This window comes from Xiphophorus hellerii, chromosome 7 (assembly GCF_003331165.1).
Source record: "Xiphophorus hellerii strain 12219 chromosome 7, Xiphophorus_hellerii-4.1, whole genome shotgun sequence".
Classification (NCBI taxonomy): domain Eukaryota; kingdom Metazoa; phylum Chordata; class Actinopteri; order Cyprinodontiformes; family Poeciliidae; genus Xiphophorus; species Xiphophorus hellerii.
In genome coordinates this window covers 27,874,077-27,891,331 of record NC_045678.1, presented here as the reverse complement: position 1 = coordinate 27,891,331, position 17,255 = coordinate 27,874,077, and the positions used below count along the sequence as shown (strand labels likewise).

General features: G+C 42.5%; 1 protein-coding gene across 1 annotated transcript in view; it reads right to left on the bottom strand.

Annotated features, from left to right (window-relative positions):
- The window catches only part of ttn.2 (titin, tandem duplicate 2), a 219,590-nt gene that overhangs the window by 160,957 nt on the left and 41,378 nt on the right, over positions 1-17,255 (bottom strand). Inside the window, exons 41-52 of the mRNA XM_032568351.1 lie at positions 6,567-6,845; positions 5,737-6,300; positions 5,273-5,554; positions 4,903-5,181; positions 4,544-4,825; positions 4,179-4,457; positions 2,490-2,777; positions 2,107-2,385; positions 1,727-2,008; positions 1,282-1,560; positions 883-1,161; positions 28-306 (exon numbers count right to left, since the gene is read on the bottom strand). Coding sequence (XP_032424242.1) covers positions 28-306; positions 883-1,161; positions 1,282-1,560; positions 1,727-2,008; positions 2,107-2,385; positions 2,490-2,777; positions 4,179-4,457; positions 4,544-4,825; positions 4,903-5,181; positions 5,273-5,554; positions 5,737-6,300; positions 6,567-6,845 — 3,651 coding nt within the window. The remainder of the gene's footprint in view (positions 1-27; positions 307-882; positions 1,162-1,281; positions 1,561-1,726; positions 2,009-2,106; positions 2,386-2,489; positions 2,778-4,178; positions 4,458-4,543; positions 4,826-4,902; positions 5,182-5,272; positions 5,555-5,736; positions 6,301-6,566; positions 6,846-17,255) is intronic.

The following is a 17,255-nucleotide window of genomic DNA, read 5'->3' as shown; positions in this document are numbered from 1 at the left end:
CGTTACCCATGCACATTAAGCACTGACCAAGGACGGTGAGCGTGGCCTCGCAAGAACTTTGTCCGACATCATTAGAAATCTCAAAGGTGAATTCACCACTGTCAGTTTTCTCAGTTTTGAGAATCTTGAGCACAGAGCTGGTGTCTGTGGTCTGTACTTTAAATCTCTGGCCTGAGGTCAGCTCCTTGCCAGCCCTAAGCCATTTGGCCTTCAGTGGTTTTGTCCCAGAGAACCTGACCTCGAGTGTGGCCGGATCCCCTTGAGTCACACTGATGGACTTAGCCTCTTCTGTGATCTTAGCTGGTTCTGATACATGAAGAAGAATGTATTTTAAAGAGAAAATTAACATTTCAAGAAAAGCATCTGGTTCTTGTTTACTTGCAGAGTCATTCATATCGGTCCAATCCCAATCTGTTCCCTTCTACCAAACACTTGGACTTATCTAATCTAGCAGGTTGTGTCTATTTTTTCCAATAAGCAGTGGTTGATGGTTGAAACCAATGCTATATGCTAACATGTTGTATGTTGAGATGGTTTTTAGAGATCTGATCTATAGCTGTTAGGGCAATTACCTAAAGGAGAACTGTGTAACAAATACTGACATCTAGTGACCAAGTTAAAAAGAATATGAATTATATAGATCTGGATATAAATTGGACAGTTTGTCTTGCAAATTGCCTTGACATGAAGTTTGAAATGGATTATTGCTCTATAAAAACATCTGAAATGAGTTATTGCTACACATTGCAACTTTAGGTTAAATGTGAAGACATTGGCTGTTTCAGGGAAACCTCTTGCTTGTTATTGTATTCAAATATGAATGACTTTAAGATTATAACTGCAAAATGAGAGCACAAATCAAAATTAAAAGGTTTAACCAACCTTTGACTGTCAGAACAGCAGAGCATGTCTGGCTACCAGCCTGATTCTGTGCCTGGCAGGAGTATTTTCCTCCATGTTTATTGTGCAATCCATTTATGTGCAGCAGGGCAGTCTTGTTCTCATATGAAATATTAACATTTTCAGCTTCCTTGAGCTCATGGTTGTCCTTTAGCCAGGTCACAGTAATGGGCTCAGAGCCCTTCAGTGTGCATTGGAGAGAAATATCACTGCCCACCAATGAACTGACATTTTCAAGCTTTTTTACAAAAGACGGTGGTTCTACAAGTCAAAGATGGTATATGAACATTATGAGCATCTCAAGATGTCACACATATCAAGCTTGAAAGTCTCTGACTAAAGATTAAAGTTTTGGACAAAATATAGATGCACCTAACCAACCTTTGAGTGTAACTTGACATTCACAGGTTGACATCCCCACTTCATTCTCAACAGTGCACTGGTACAAGCCAACATCTCCAGCCTCGACCACCTGCACTTGCAGAGCCACTAGATCGTCTTTCACTGTGATTTTATGTCTTTTGTCATTTCTGACTGCCTTGGAGTTTTTGTAAAATGACACAGTGAATGGAGCAGAGCCAGAGACTTGGCCCTCCAACATCATCTCAGAACCTTTCACAACATCTTTGGCCTCCAAGCTACGTACAAACACCGGTGGTTCTAGAAGACAGTAATGATGTTGGTCAGTGAGCAGAAGACTGGACTGAATAAGTATAATACAAAGTTTACAGTAATCTTTGACTGAAAGTTAAATAAATCAAACTATCTTTACTAAAACTGCAATTAACCAAAGGAATTCAGGAGACCTTCCTGTAGATGAACCAACCTTTGACAGTAACTGTACTGCTGCACCGATCACTGCCTGCTTCACTTGACGCAACACAGACATAATCGCCACTGTCCCCAGTTGCGCAGTTCAATATTTCAAGAGTTGCTTCTACATCAGAAACACTGATTGTATATTTAGGACTGGCGCTGATCTCCATCTCATCCTTAAACCATTTAAAACTGATGACCGGACTGCCTGACACTTTGCACTCCAACCTGGTAGAGATGCCACTTGTGACGAGCTTGGTCGCATCAAGCTTTCGTACAAACACAGGAGGTTCTGGGAGAAGAGGTTAACATTCATTAGAAGATACAAGGCTTGTTAGTGTCACTTCAATGTCAGGGTTTTAAGGACACAGTTATAATGAGGACAAGAACCTTTCACAAAAAGGACTGTGGCGCAATCCACTTTTCCAGCATCGTTGGACACTTGGCAGGTGTATTTAGAGGAATCACTGGGCTTCACAGAGTGAAGGTCCAGGGTGCTGGAAGAAGCATCTTTTTTTATAAAATAAATGCCTCCAGTTACAATCTCTTTTTCCTCTTTGAACCATTTAACAGTCAAAGGAGCAGTTCCAGTGAAGGCTGCCCTGAAAGAGACTTTGGCTCCTGGTATAACATCCTGGTTTTCTGGTTTCTCTGTGAACACTGGGGGCTCTGAAGGCCATCAACAAAAAACAAATAGTCTTGTCATGTTAACATAAAATTCTTCAAACGTCACACAAGAGAAAGAAAGGGAAAATAAGACAAAGACTCATAACCTTTGACGTAGAGCGTGCCACTGGTTTCTTTAAAGCCAGCCGAGTTGGTGGCTTTGCATTTGTAAACTCCAGAGTCTGCCTTTTCCAGCTGACTGACTCTCAGTGTGGCAGAGCTATCTTTGAACTCCGATTGAAATTTGGCTCCCAACTCTATTTCCTGGTCATCTTTGAACCAAACAATGGTCATGGGTTGGGACCCAGACACCCTGCAGTCCATGGACACATCATTACCAATGTTGCCGTCGACTCTTTTCAGGGACTTGGTGAAAGTTGGAGGCATTATCCGATCTGGTAGTTGAAAAAAAAGCACCTCATTTATAAACGCTCTTGTGTTGCTTCTGTAAAGAGTTGTTCAACTAAACCCAAGAGAAAATTATATGCTGGACACTGTCTCTTAAGTTTAAAGTATTCATATTGACTTACTTTCAGATCACACAGTCATCAAAACCAACTTCCTTGTACATCTGCCATGGGAAACCAATCCAAGGCAAATGGACAAAGAGTTTAATTTATATTGACTAATGTTGGCCTGATAAAGAACAAGTCATCAAAATGTTGCAGTAATCTCAGCACTTTGCAATTTACATCTCAAAAGCAATAACTTTTGAGAGGTAAAAATTGTTGCTTTCTAATACCCAGGTACACAGAGTCCTTCATAATGTTTGGTATTTATTTTTCTAAGCTTCCCCACTCTTATTTGCTGTATGAAATTCTTAATCTAACATTTCAGACATGCTTAGAGTGCAAATTCCAGGTCCCCCAAGTAGAAAGTATAACTTTTTAATCACAGTCAGGCTGTTTTGGACAATTGGCTTTCCAGATACTTGTAATTGCTCGGCTATGTGTCATTGCTTTTTAGTCAAGCAATTATCAAACTCAAAAGCAAAATCAAACGTGCAGAATCTCATTAAGAAGACCTGACATGGTGGCCTCATGAATCGCAAAGGAAAATCTTCACTGCTGTCGTAAGAATCATCACTATGGTAATGTAAGTGAACATTTGAGGATCAGTCTGCAAAAGGCAGCTGTCAGAGACTACTGTCCACAGACAGTTGCCATTAATGCATTTATCTAAAATTGAGTCATGGGACTTGGGACCAGGAAGAAAATCCTAAAAGCCCTCCCTTTCTTCAGAGAAGCTCTCCAGCCCATTTTGGGGGATCCCAAGATGTTCTCAGGGCAGAAGGGATACATAGTCTCTCCAGCGTTTTGTGTCTCCTCACAAAGGAAAGTGCAAGGGTAGAGAGCTAACCGACTGGAGAGGTGCCTGCATTACTGATCTTCTGCAAGTCTCATCTTGCAGAAGAGACTTTTATCTGTCTATTCCTCTCCTGATCTGTCATACAGTTTCTCATCAACAAGACACAAAGATACATGAACGCCAAGACAACCCAGGAGGAGCAACTTCTTCAGATCACAGCTGAAGTTCAATGGAAAAAGATTCAGGAGAAAATGAGAATATGTGTAAAAAAAATCCAATTGTTTATGTGGCATCTTGTTCCAAGAGTGAGACTGTTTGGAAAATATCCAAGTTGCTGTGGAGAAAGCCTCAGAAACAATATTGAATGCTCATGTCTGAATTGTTTCACACTGACAATCAGAGTGTAAATTTACAGAAAAATGGATCAATGCCCCAAACATTATGGAGGACCCCTATATTGTACTTAATTTGTAGAACAGCGAGCTAACCTAAGACAGTGACTGAGCATGTGCACTGGTCTTTCCCGACTTTATTGGACACTTCCATCTTGTACTCCGAAGTGTCTCCTTTCTCCGCTGTCAAAATTTTCATGGTGGCTACGTTGTCCTTCAACGTCATCTTGTATTTCCGCCCACTTATCATCTCCTTCCCATCTTTGAACCACTTTACTTTCAGCTCTGGGCTTCCAGAGATTGTACACTCCAACGTGGCCGAGTCTCCTGCAGTCACACTAATGGACTCCGCAGGTTCTACAATTCTAGCAGGTTCTGGTGTAAGACAGATGAGGTGGTTATTAAGAGAAAGAGCTTTGGACCTGTGTACAATGACATCTGCATCAAAGATTTTCCCTGACCTTGCACAGTCAGAGTGGCTTCACATTTTTGCTGCCCAGCCTCGTTTTCTGCTTGGCATGAGTACTTGCCACCATGGTTGATGGCCACTGCTGTTATACAAAGGCTTACAACATTGTTCTCAAAAACCATCTTGATATTTGGATCATCATCTCTGAGTATTTCAGAGTCTTTCATCCATTTAACAGTGATGGGAGCTGAGCCCTTTATGGTTCCTTGTAGTTTCACTGCATTTCCCAACACGGCTGTAACACTTTCAACTCTCTTTGAGAAAGATGGTGGCTCTACAAAAACACGTAACACATTAAAATCTGACTTTCAGGTGCAGCAATAATCCTCAGCCTTTAACGGGTTTACCAACCTTTCAGTTTAGCTGAGGCCTTGGTGGTTACCTTCCCCACATCGTTGGAAACGACACACTGATAATCTCCAATGTCTGCGCTTTCAAAGGTCTGGATCTCTAGCCTTGACAGAGAGTCTTGGGAGATGATTTTATATTTCTGATCAGCTGTGATGGGCTTCTTATTTTTTAACCAGCTGATTTCAAAAGGAGCCGTTCCTGAAATCTCACACTCCAGCTGAGCTGCTGCACCTTTCACAGCTTCTACGGTCTGTAGATCTTTTCTAATGGATGGAGGCTCTGAATGTCAAAAGATTAAAGTGTGTGGGGTTAAAACTAATATTTTCTGAACGGAACACTGAGAATCATGTAAGTCTTTCTCAAAACAAACCTTTAACAGCAACCACAGTACTGCAGCTCTCACTACCAGCATTATTCGACACCTCACATATGTAACTTCCACTGTCTGTCACCAGGAGATTTAATATTTCCACAGATGCAACTCCGTTCTTAAAGGTGATTTTATATTTCTCTCCATCACTAAGCTCTCTTTCATTCCAGAACCAGTGGATGTGAAGTTCAGATGATCCTTTAACGCTACATTGTAAACGTGCAGCTGCACCCTGCTTCCAGGTAAACTTAGGCTCCATTTTCCTGACAAAAGCAGGGGGTTCTGAAAGAGTGTTTGGAGACACAGACTTAAAGACATTGTCAAAACAGACACAGAAGAACATCAGCAAAAAACAAAAACAAAAGCCAAAACAAGGGACAACATTGCAACACATTAGCCGCAGCTTGCAGTTCGGATAGACCACCAAATGTTTTTACCAGCAGTGATCACCTGCAGGTTCTTACCTTGAACTGTTACCACAGCCTCACAGGATGAGCTCCCAGCCTCATTTGTGGCTGTGCAAACATATTTCCCAGAGTCCTTGAGCTTGGACTTGGGAATCTCAAGAACTGCCACCTTATCCTCAAAGGATATCTTACAGTCCATGCTCAGGTGGACTTTTTTGCCATCCCTGGTCCAGGTGACGGTCACCCCAGTGTCCTCATCCACCTGGCACTCCAGTTTTAGTGGGTCATTGACAGCAGCTGACGTTGGTTCAAAGGTCCTAACAAAGCTGGGCTTTCTTATAACTGTAAGCTCTGTGGTAAAAGTAGCAGTGCCAACACTGTTGGAGGCCTTGCACAGGTATACTCCCTGATCAGTCAACTCAAGACTTTTAATGTGAAGAGAATACTTGTTCTTTTCACTTTTTATGACATAATTCCCTTCAGATGTGATGGCTATGTTGTCCTTGTGCCAGACAACCTCCATTGGTGAAGATCCAGTGAGTGAGCACTGGAGAACAGCTTGTTTGCCCACAAATAAGGTCATTGGCTCTGGTTTTGAAACAAACACTGGTGGATACATCTCTATGGAAAGCAGGTAGGACATATACAGCATTTAATGAGTAGCAAAAAAACATCAGAAACAAACCAAACTTTCCAACTTAGTGAGGGATGTGGATTCAACATTGAGGACATTTTAAACCTCTGTATAAACATGCTGGGTCAGAATCAAACAGCGCCTTCCAAACCATAATGAGTCACATTAACACATAACATGAATATAATTCTCTCTCTCTGTCTCCAACACATACATGCATAGAAAATTTAAAAAGTTCCCACTGGGATCTTACCAGTCACGATGAGCGAGGCAGTGCAGCTATCAAAGCCGTGCTGGTTTGAAGCCTTGCAGGTGTATTCACCGCTGTCAGTCTTCACAGGATTCAGGAGCTCCAGTGAAGACCCTGTGTGGCGGCTGATGATCCGGTACTTCTCACTCTGTTTGATTTCAATGTTAGATTTGTACCATTTGAAGGTCACGTTCGGCGCATCCTCAGTCTCGCAGTCGAACTTTGCATGGCCTCCAACGTTGATCTCTACAGGGTTGATTTTCTGCCTGAAAACAGGTGGCACTGAGGCACACACAGATACAATGAAGCATAGATGTTAGCTATGACATCCACAGCTTTTGATGTAAGTAAAAAAACTGACAGGAGCATCAGGAGCATGAAAGGTGGAATGTACAGCAATGGTGGAAGACAATTCAGCAGTGACTGTGGAGGAGAAAAAGAGCAGGAACATTAGCCCCATGTTTTCATTGAAGGTTCTCATGGGGCTAGGGTTCCAGCTGAAAAGAGGAAAATCTTTGTGAAAATGATGCAATGCCAAGTTTAAGCCCTCAAACATGCAGAAAGACTGGCAATGTAGCAAGAATGGACCTAAAAGGACAGTGACAGACCAACCTGTTGATTCTTGCATGCCACGGTGATCCTAAAAAGGCTGTGAAGTGTCCCAAAGACCAGTGACCATGAGAATCAATACTGAAAGATGGTAATAAACCACAGGACCACAAGGTGGTCTTTGCATGGCTGTGATGGCCTTGGTCTTTAGGACATAAAGATCAAGAAATGATGTAGAACAAATAAAACACAGCGAGTTAGTACCCATGCGGAACCCTAACAGTGCTCATGCTGAGCTATGAAATGGATATAAAACCAAAGTGATAAATACAAAGTACTTAAATGAGAGACGCTTGGAATGAAGAAATTCATGTGAATTATTAGTTGCTCATAGAAAATGGATGGGTGAATGAATGTTACATATATTTATCCTGTTAGCAAACCTCTTGGGACCACAGTGAGTCTTGAAGATGTTGTTGTCCTGCCGGCTTCATTCTCAGCCTCACAAACATATTCTCCTTGATGTCTCTCCTTGACAACTTTGTTGATAACCAGTGAGTATGTGTCATGGTCTTTGAAACACTTGAACTCTTTGCCAGATTTCACCAATTGGCCATTGAAAAACCAGCTTACTTTTGTTGCAAATTTAATGGTTGTAATAAAAGTGACTTCACCATCTTCTTCAGTAGCTAAGTCCAGTAGGGAGGTAACTATTTCAGGGTATTCTCTCTGCTCTGGTCTGGATAATGTGACTTCCTCTTTGAAGATCTCTTCCCTGTGCTTCTGCTGGATGCTTACATCTAGTGTTTGCTCAGTGGGGATGGTGGCAAGAGGCAGAGCAGTAGTGACAAAAGCTGTTCCCACTTCTTTTTCTTCACTTTCTACCATTACAGACCTCATTTCTTTTCTTGATACCTGAACCGACTGTTCAAAGGCCACCTGAGTCTCTGTGGTTATCTTGGTCTTAGATGAAATGGACTTTTCCACCTTCTCTGTCTTGGATTCTTGAATTACAACCTGCCCCCCTTCTGCAGCGCATTCAACTGTGACATCAGACTCGATCTTAAGTGCAGCAGCCTGAGATTTTGCAGCTGTGAAATCTACTGTACTCTCTGCCACACGCACAGACTCTACCACTGTAGAAAGCATTTGCTCTGACCTGGCTGAGGAAACATGAGCCCTCTGGGGTTTGTCTAGCTGCATGGTGCCTGGTTGCTCTGAGGTAAGAACATGAGCCTCCTGGTACACAATAGAGTGGAACGCTGCCTGTAGTTCAGTCCTGAGATCAGCCTTTTGCGGGTATTCACCTTCAAAAGCTAGTGTGATCTCAATGGGGGCACCTGTTGTTGTGATCAGATATGTAAACATAGAGCGCTTGGGTTCTCGCTGAACTTTGACCTCCTGCACTTCCAAAGCCTGTAACTTTCCAACAACATCAGCCAGTAGGACTGGCTGGTCACTGGCAACAGCAGACTGCAGTGCCTCTCTGAGCTGATGCCGTATATTTAGACTGGAAGGTTTAGGGATTTGAATCACAAACATCATCTCTTTGGGGAGAGCAGTGCTGTCTTTAGATTCTGATGCCATAAGGGACAGTTTTGGTTGTGTGCTGACTATAACTTTAGTCGATTCAGACTTGGAGATCTCTTGAGAAAGCTCCCCTGTTAACACTCGCTTCTCATCCATCACTATCGACTGCCTAACGGACTGACCCTCCTGGATCTGAACAGCAAAGTCCTGTTCTGCTGCCTCCAGAGAGATGCTGCTCTCAGTGGAGATCTCCTTCTCTTCAATCTGGACTGGTTCAGTGGGCATTTTAGGCTCTATGGTTGTTAGACACTTAAACTTGTCCACACCTGACAGAGTTTCTGTGTGACCCTCTTCTAAGACCTGACTGTCTGCTACACTGGTGACATGCATCACATTCCAGCGATCTTCTTTCTGAACTAAAGCTTTCTGGTGCTTGAGATCAACAGCAATGGGGGTTTCCTTTGGCAGCTGCATGGGCTGGTAGGAAACCTGGAGGATTTTCTGAGGCTTGGGCTCAGTTCGAATGTTAGACTGAACCCCGGTCACTGACAAATCTAGCTCTGAATGGTAATCTGCTGTGAGTTCTCGTCTTTCTTCTGAGACAGCTGCATGGCTCCTTGATTTTTCGTGCTTCTGTGTTGCTACCTGTTCATCAGGCTTTTCATCTGTGAAAACACCCTCTTTAGGCAGCACCTCTACAGGCATTATTGACTGGAGATGCAGCACAGTCTGAGCCTCATTTTTGGGTTGAATGGCTATCGAGCTGGCTTTAGCTTCAAACTCTGATATGTCTTCACAAAAAACAGTTTTTTGCTGAGCCTGACTTACAGTGTGCAACAGAATGGGACTCTTCCTGGTATCTGCCTGCTCAGGTGCTGGTTTTTCAGAACTGAAACTCTTTTCAGATGAAAGGAGGTCTTGGTCTGTGATGACCTGCAGGTGCAGTACCTTCCCACTTTCTACATGTGACTGAATAGTCACTGCCCTATCCAGACATGGCAGTTCTTTAGCCGACTCAGCCTGTAGTATTTGCCTTTCTTCAGCATTTAAAGCTGCCTTCATTATTCTGTCTTTAGAAAGCTGAGCTGCTGCTTCAGCAGGCATCTGGATCGAGAACCCTGTCTCCTTAGAAAGAGTTTGTTTGGACTCACTGATTGAGGCTAAAATGGGCTGACGCTGTTCTTTCTTAATGGTGGATTTGACAGCAGATTCTGCTGTTGATAGTTCAGTTGTGTGGCCTTCTTCCATTACTTGTTTCTCTGTAGACTGAGCTGAATATAAAATTTTAATACCTTCCTTCACCCTGTAGCTCTTCTCTTGCTGTTGTCCAGGGATATCCTCAGATTGCTCTCTTACAATAGAAAGTTGAGACTCCACCTGATGCCCGCTGACCAAGTGTTTGGGTTCAGAGGTGGGTTTGATGTTAGCAGGCTGCTTGTCATGCAGAAGCTCTGTGCTGACAGTTGAAAGTGGGATGAGCTCCTCTGCCATGGCAGACATTAATTTTGATTGTTTTTCTCTTGCCAGCTGCAGTTCAATGACCTCAGGACTCTGAATGCGGTCACAGTGCTGCTCTGTGAGACCCTGACTCTCTTCTACAGAGGATGTAAATGCTGCCATGTGAAGCTGCTTCCCAGGAACAGCTGATGCCTGAGGTGGGTGAGTGGGAACCACAGAAACCCTCTCCTCTATCTCATGAGTCTGAAGCACAGCTGCCTGTTGGGTCAGTGTCTCACGATGGATGGTTGCAGCAGAGATGTCAGCCTCCCCAAGCGAGGCCACCTGCTCACTAGGAATGATCTTCCTGTCTTCAGTACCAATGGTATAAACCATTTGATCTGACCGGGTCTTGTCCTGGCCTGGAAGGCTGACCTGATACAGACGAGACTCTGTCGCCTGTTCTGATACTGACACCTTATAGGATTTTTTCTGAACCACGGTTAGCTGCTCCTTTTTGTGTGAAACAGAGACCGACTCCCTAAACACAACAAGCTCAGCACTACAGGTAGCCTCACCAAACTGGTTGGAGGCTTTACATGTGTATAGGCCACTGTCTTCCTGTTTGACGCTCTTGATATTGATTAGGCCAGATCCATCTGGGTTGGTTACTATGATGCAGTTTCTGCTGGGCTGGATTTGGAAAGCCCCTTTCAACCATTTCACATCAGGAACTGGATCTCCTGTGGTTTTATAATTAAAATAAACCTCCCCTCCTTCTGAACATCTAACAGGTTGGATCTGAACAGTAAATGTAGGTGGTTGACCTGTGACCTTAAACATTTTCTCCACCCACCTCTCTGCTTGGCTGATGTCAGGCTTTTTCACTTCTAGGTATGTGGTGCATGTTGTCTGCCCAAACCTGTTGGTGGCAGTGCAGGAATATTCGCCCTCATACTCAGATGTAACTTTGGTGATCACCAATGTGTACTCCTCCTTTTCTTCTACCAGCCTGTACGCAGAAGAGCTTTTTATCACCCTACCATTGCGAGACCACTGAACAATCGGCTTTGGAAAGCCGGACACCCTGACCGTAAATCTGGCTGTTTCCCCTGAGGTTACGGCTGCTGGGGATAGCTGGCTGAGGAAAACTGGCTTCTCTTTTTTCTTCTCTAAAGTGGAAGAGTAACGTTTGGGTTCTGGCTTGAGTTCAAGTGTTTTAGATTTCTGTGGTAACTGGACACCAGTGTAGAAGGTTTCCTCTCGTTCTTCCACAGTGGTGATGGTGGTGCTAGAACGCTCTGTCGGGAAATATTGAGCAACACTGAAAACAATGTCCACAAATAAAACCTTATCATTTTACTAATTAACTCACAAAAACATATCAAGGCAGTCAATAGCTACAAAAATTGCTCAATATGTATGTGTACAGTTTATTAGCACCAAGTTTTGAAGGTTGGAAAAACTCAAGTGGTGTGAAAAGGACAACCATGTGACAGCTGGTACAGCAGCGTTAACCTCCTTAGTTGTATTTTGCAAACAGCTTTTGCACATTTACAAGTGATTAGAATGTTCTAAAGTTAAAATTTCTCAAACATTTTTATGCTGCCTGTGAAACTCAGAGGATCCTGACTCCTTTTCACAATTCAACATCCAGAGTAATATTAATCTAAACTAACATTTACTTATTTATTTATCAGTTACACAGCTAAGATCATAATTTTTGCTTCACTAATGATATTAGTGAAACAATATTATGTGACAGATACTATGTTTCACTAATGTTAGTGAGGCTCATCAACGCAACTAGTACGAAAGCAGTCAGGATTATTCCTACTCTGTTTAATGGTTTAATGCCGTTATTTATATGCTTGCACAAATACAAATGACTAATTAGGAGACTCATTTTAGTTATTGTCTTGAATTCATAAACCCTAACTGGTGAATCATTATTGAGTTTTTGTTTGAGAAAAATGACACTTCATGACAACAGTGGTAATCATTCATGAAAACATAAACCATGACCAGACTTAAACTTTACATCAAACCTTTTATTATATAAACTCTGAGACAAACTGACATATCTGTACAAATAAACCACACATGTTCATCACAACACCACAGTTTTCTGTTTTTTTCTCTCGTAATTTGAACACTCATACACTCCTAACATTACACTTATTTACAAAACATCCACATCGTCGTTTTCTAAAAAAAAATGTTTCACAGTGTCCATTTTTAAAATAACTTATCTTTCACTTCCCTTTTTATTTTGATTTATAATTCCACAAAAAAATCATACACAGGCAGTGAAAGCACTCAACCTCCCGACCCCCCAAAAAATCCACATTAAAGGCCACTCAAACTTAACCAACAAAATAATTTCAAGTCAGCAGTACAGAACATTTGTTTTTAAATTTACTTTAGATGATTGTTTCTTAAGCTTTAATTTTAATATTATTGAATAATAGACCTACTAAAAGATTGATAACAGTAAAGCTTATGAGTAATAAATTATAATTTAACAAATACAGTGCATTTATAATTTAAGTCCTTTCAAATGAAATCCTGTCAGTATTTTCTGAATTGCGTCTTTAATTTCAAAAACATATATATATATCTCGGTAAATACTGTAAGAACAAGGAACTTAAAGTAAACAAATTATCAAATAGATGTATTTCTTTTATGTTTACTGCATTGTTATTGCAGACATGCTACATTCTACCACTAAAACTAAACTTTAGTTAACACGTGACTTTGAGTGAAATTTCCTTCATATGTAGTTTGAAAAATAATTTAAACAGCATAACTTCAACATTCAATCAGTCTAGCTCAAAGAGTTACCAAAGAAAACATGAACCAAAACTTTTCGATCAAAGACTTAAACTAATATTGCCTTGTGTTTTACATAAAGAATAAAAGATAAACTTTTTGACTTACAATGACAAACACTAAAACACTGTTTTCATCATCAATACAACACTCTGCTACATGTCTCAGCTTTTGCTTTTAAATCAGACCACATATAAGGCAGTGAAGCAAAGAAGTTCTCAGTTTATTCCATAACCAAAAGTTATCGTCACACAAATTCATGACTTCAAAAGAAAAATAAGAAATGAATTTGTAGCTAATTGATTTTAGTGCCAGTTATGGTAAACCAGTAGTTAGCAGTGTAACCAAGAAAGTTCTAGTTTGAAATCCTGACCAAGGTTTTGTGTGGAATTTGGTTACTTCTGTTTCCTCTTGGTTACTTTTGCTTGGTGAATTTTTGGTTTTAAGGTGACCAAACCTTACAACCTTAATATCTAGAAAATCTTCAGCAGTGCTGTTGTTTCTATGCAGCCAGCAGAGTTTTGGATTAAACACTTATACTCTCCAGCATCACTCTGAGTCACGTTGGTTATGAGCAGATTGAAATGACCAGCACTTTTCTCCTGGATTATACATCTACTGTCAGTGACCAGCTCTCCATCTTTGTACCACTGAGCTGTGGGGTTTGGTTTGCCGCTGACCAAACACTGGAGAATGACAGGGGTCCCTACAGCTGCAGTTACGTTAGTCAGTGGGATAACACATTTAGGGGGGATTTCGGTCACCTGGAAATGAAAGCTGCACATATCCGATGACTTCCCCTTAAATTCAATTTTTTCATCCTTGGCTGGCTCAGCAAACACATCAAAATTAACACTAACATACTTTTGTCCTTGTTCACTGGTTTGGTGGTCAGTGTTGGCCACCAACCTCACTGCCCGCTGTGACTCATCAGGCTCTTGCTCAAACTCAAACTCAAGCTCGATTTCAGACACCTGTTCACCATCAAACGACGTGTTTCCAACCATCAGGTCAAACTTCTGGGGCTGGACCTTAGCACTTCCTAAGGACACAGCGGTCAGCTCCCTACCTCTGGTCTTCCCTGAAAAAGCCTTTGCACTTATCACCACCAGGGAGGCTCGACAAAGAGTCTCCCCAACGAGGTTTATCGCCCTACAAGTATAAACTCCACTATCCTGAGTAGTAACTTTACAGATCTTCAGGAAGTGGTTATCTCCATCAGAGGAGTGCAAGTATTTCTTTGTATTATGTGGAATTTTCTTATCTCCTTTAAACCAGGACACAATTGGAGACGGGATTCCCATCAGAGAGCACTCAAACATAACAGTAGTACCCTCTGGGGTTTCCATGTCACAGATTGGGTTGATAAACCTTGGAGGCATCTCTGTGACCTCAAATGCTATTTTCAAGTCATCATGCTCTTGAGTGACAAAATCCACAGCACCCTCCTCATAAATACTGGGTAACACATCCAAAGATATGACCATGCTCTTGTTGTCTGCTGTGTACTCAGGAATGGTGATGATCTTAACCTGCTTCTCAAACTCCTTTACCTCATTTTCATCCAGTTCTACCTCTAGCAGAATCTCCTGAGGGGATGGAGAACGAGAAGAGTCGTTCTCCTCCACATCAAACTCCATCACATGCTGATGGGTGACAGCAGGTGGTGCTGGCATGAACCTCACCTCCTGTGATACAACCACCACCAGAGCAACACTTCTGGCTTCCCCAACATAATTCACAGCCTCACAGATATATTCTCCCTGGTCAGCCTTAGTGACGTTATGAATCACTAGCGTGATGTTATCAGCATCTCTGTCCATTCTAACTCTATCGTCTGCCACCAGCTGGGTTTTGTTGAAAAACCACCTTACATCAGGGGAAGGTAGGCCAAAAACTTCAGCATAAAATGTCAGTGAGTCGTTTTCAAACACTCTTTTCTTAATGAGAGGCTTAAGGAAAGCTGGAGGGATTCCCTGCACTTTCTCTTGAAGGGTGGCCGGTCCTAATGTCCCTTTGCCCTGTGAGAGAAATCTGCTTTCATCCAAGCTTACGCCATTTGGATCGGTTTTACCACCCTCATCAGCAGGAGAGTTGAGGAAATGTACCGGTGAGAAAAACTTCTCAGTGGAGTCTCCCGTTGAGGGTCTCTTGTGATATACCGGAGAGAACGGAAACTCATCCGGTGTCATAAACCCACTAGGTATGTCAGAGTTTGGAGTGTGAAAGGATGGTGGTGACTTGAGAGTGTGAAGGGACTCTGCGATTGGTTGAGACACCTCGGTAGAAGAGCCTGGGGTGAAAAACCTTTCAGGTACCTCTGCTATCTCTTCACTCATAGTGCTACCAATTTCTATGGACATCTCAGACTCGGGGGTGAGTGGCCTACCCCAGTCTGTTGGAGGGTTGTAATACTCGTACACAGCCCCGAAAGTTACTTCCTCCTCCTGTATGGAACCTGCCGCTGCTGCTCCTCCCTCAGCTGCCAAGGATTCTTCAAGAGTATCTCCTTCCTGTTCCGGGTGAGCAGCTAGTACATCAGGTGGTTTAACTTGGGTGTTTATGTTTGGGTTTCTGATCAATTTTGGGGGTTCAGGATTCACATGAACACCAGTTCTACCAATTTTAGCTGCTATTTCAGGTCCATCTTTTTCTCCAGTGAGAGCTTTCTCCGATATTTCTGTTGCATCAGTCTTGTCTGGCATACTGACAAAAATGCCACTGTCTATAGATGGTTCCGTGATAGATATCAACTCCTCACCACCAACTACAGCCTCCTCACTTATTTCCTCTAAAACTGATCCCTCTTCTAACCTTTTGACCTCCTCATCCATGTGAGTTCCACCTTCAACCAATGCTTCAACAACTTCAGCTGTATCAAGACAAAAAGATGATTCCAAACCCACATCTGGAGATAGAAACTGGCCCTCAGTGTCTAAATGTCCAGAAATTGTTTTAGCTGCTACACCTTCCTCAACAGGCGCCTTAACAGAACGTTTAATTACCGGGACCTTCTCAGGCTTGAAAGGAATGAAACTACTCGTTCTGTCAAATGGCTGCTGTGTCTGATCCCCAATCATTTCGACATCACCAGTCTGTATAGGATCTTGGACACAAACTGGTTTCTGTGGCCTTGGTCTCACAAGCTGTGGAGACTCCTGCAGTTTTTCCACAAACTGTTTCACATCTGCTCCTTGTTCAACACCAGTGACCTCAGAGGTATCTGACACTACAGGTTCAGTTGCTTCAGGAACATATGGATTTACTGATATACCAGGTTCCTCAGACACCCTGTCAAGTCTGAGTGCTTCCTCCTCCTCTTGTTGGTCTAGGGAAATGGCTACAGCAGGAATAAACTCTTCAGGAAACTGTGTGTCTTTTCTTTGCTCCTCAGGTGAAGGGGGTGTTATTAGAGAAACTGGTGAGTCAGACTCAAAAGCCTGTTTGATCTGAGAAACTTTAATTATAGCAGCAGAACCCTGAAGACCACAGCCTGACAGTATTGGGGGTTCTTTGGAAGGAGAAAATCTGGATTTTGGGGCTTTGACACCCATATCTGATGGAGGAGGTGAAATTAGAGGTTTATCCTCTGTACGAGAGAGGGCAGGCATATGCACAGTGGCAGGTTTCTTAAAATCCTCAGTTAGTCTTACAGGAATCTTGCTTACTCTTTCAGAGGAAGAGATATCGTCTCCCTCCACAGCTTCTCCTTGCTCTGAAAACTGCACAGGATCACGGATTTGACCTGACACTTGACAGATGCTCATGACCTCCCCAAGCTTATTTTTAGCTAGACATCTGTACATTCCAGCATCTGTGCATCTAAAACTGTAAATATAAAGTCTGTACATTTTATTATCTACCTCTGCTTGGTATTTATTGGCCGCAGCATCAAGGCAAGTATTATTAAAATACCACGTGGCCTCAGGTACAGGATCACCAGTGATAAGGCACTCCAACACTGCAGTGCTGCCCTCAGGACAGGTCACATTCTCCAATTCAGTCACTACACAAGGGGCTTCTCCAACCACATCAAAGGAGAAGGTAAATTTGTGCTTCAAAGTCTGAGATGTTCCATCATCACTGGCAACCTCTGGAGTTTTCTCTGGCAAAGCTTGAGGTCTGTCCTCACTGCTGTCCTCAGACATTTCAGGGAGAGGAGTAGCAGCTGTAATTCGAATCTCTACAGGTGAGGATTTGAACGATTCATCTGACAAGCGACGTTTGTGGACCACAGTTTGGGGAACTTGCAGCGTTGCCTTTCCTGAATCTATGTAGGTCTGAATCTCCTGCTCTATGAGATTCCCCTGACCCCCCAGCTCCTCAGTAACTACCACTTCCTG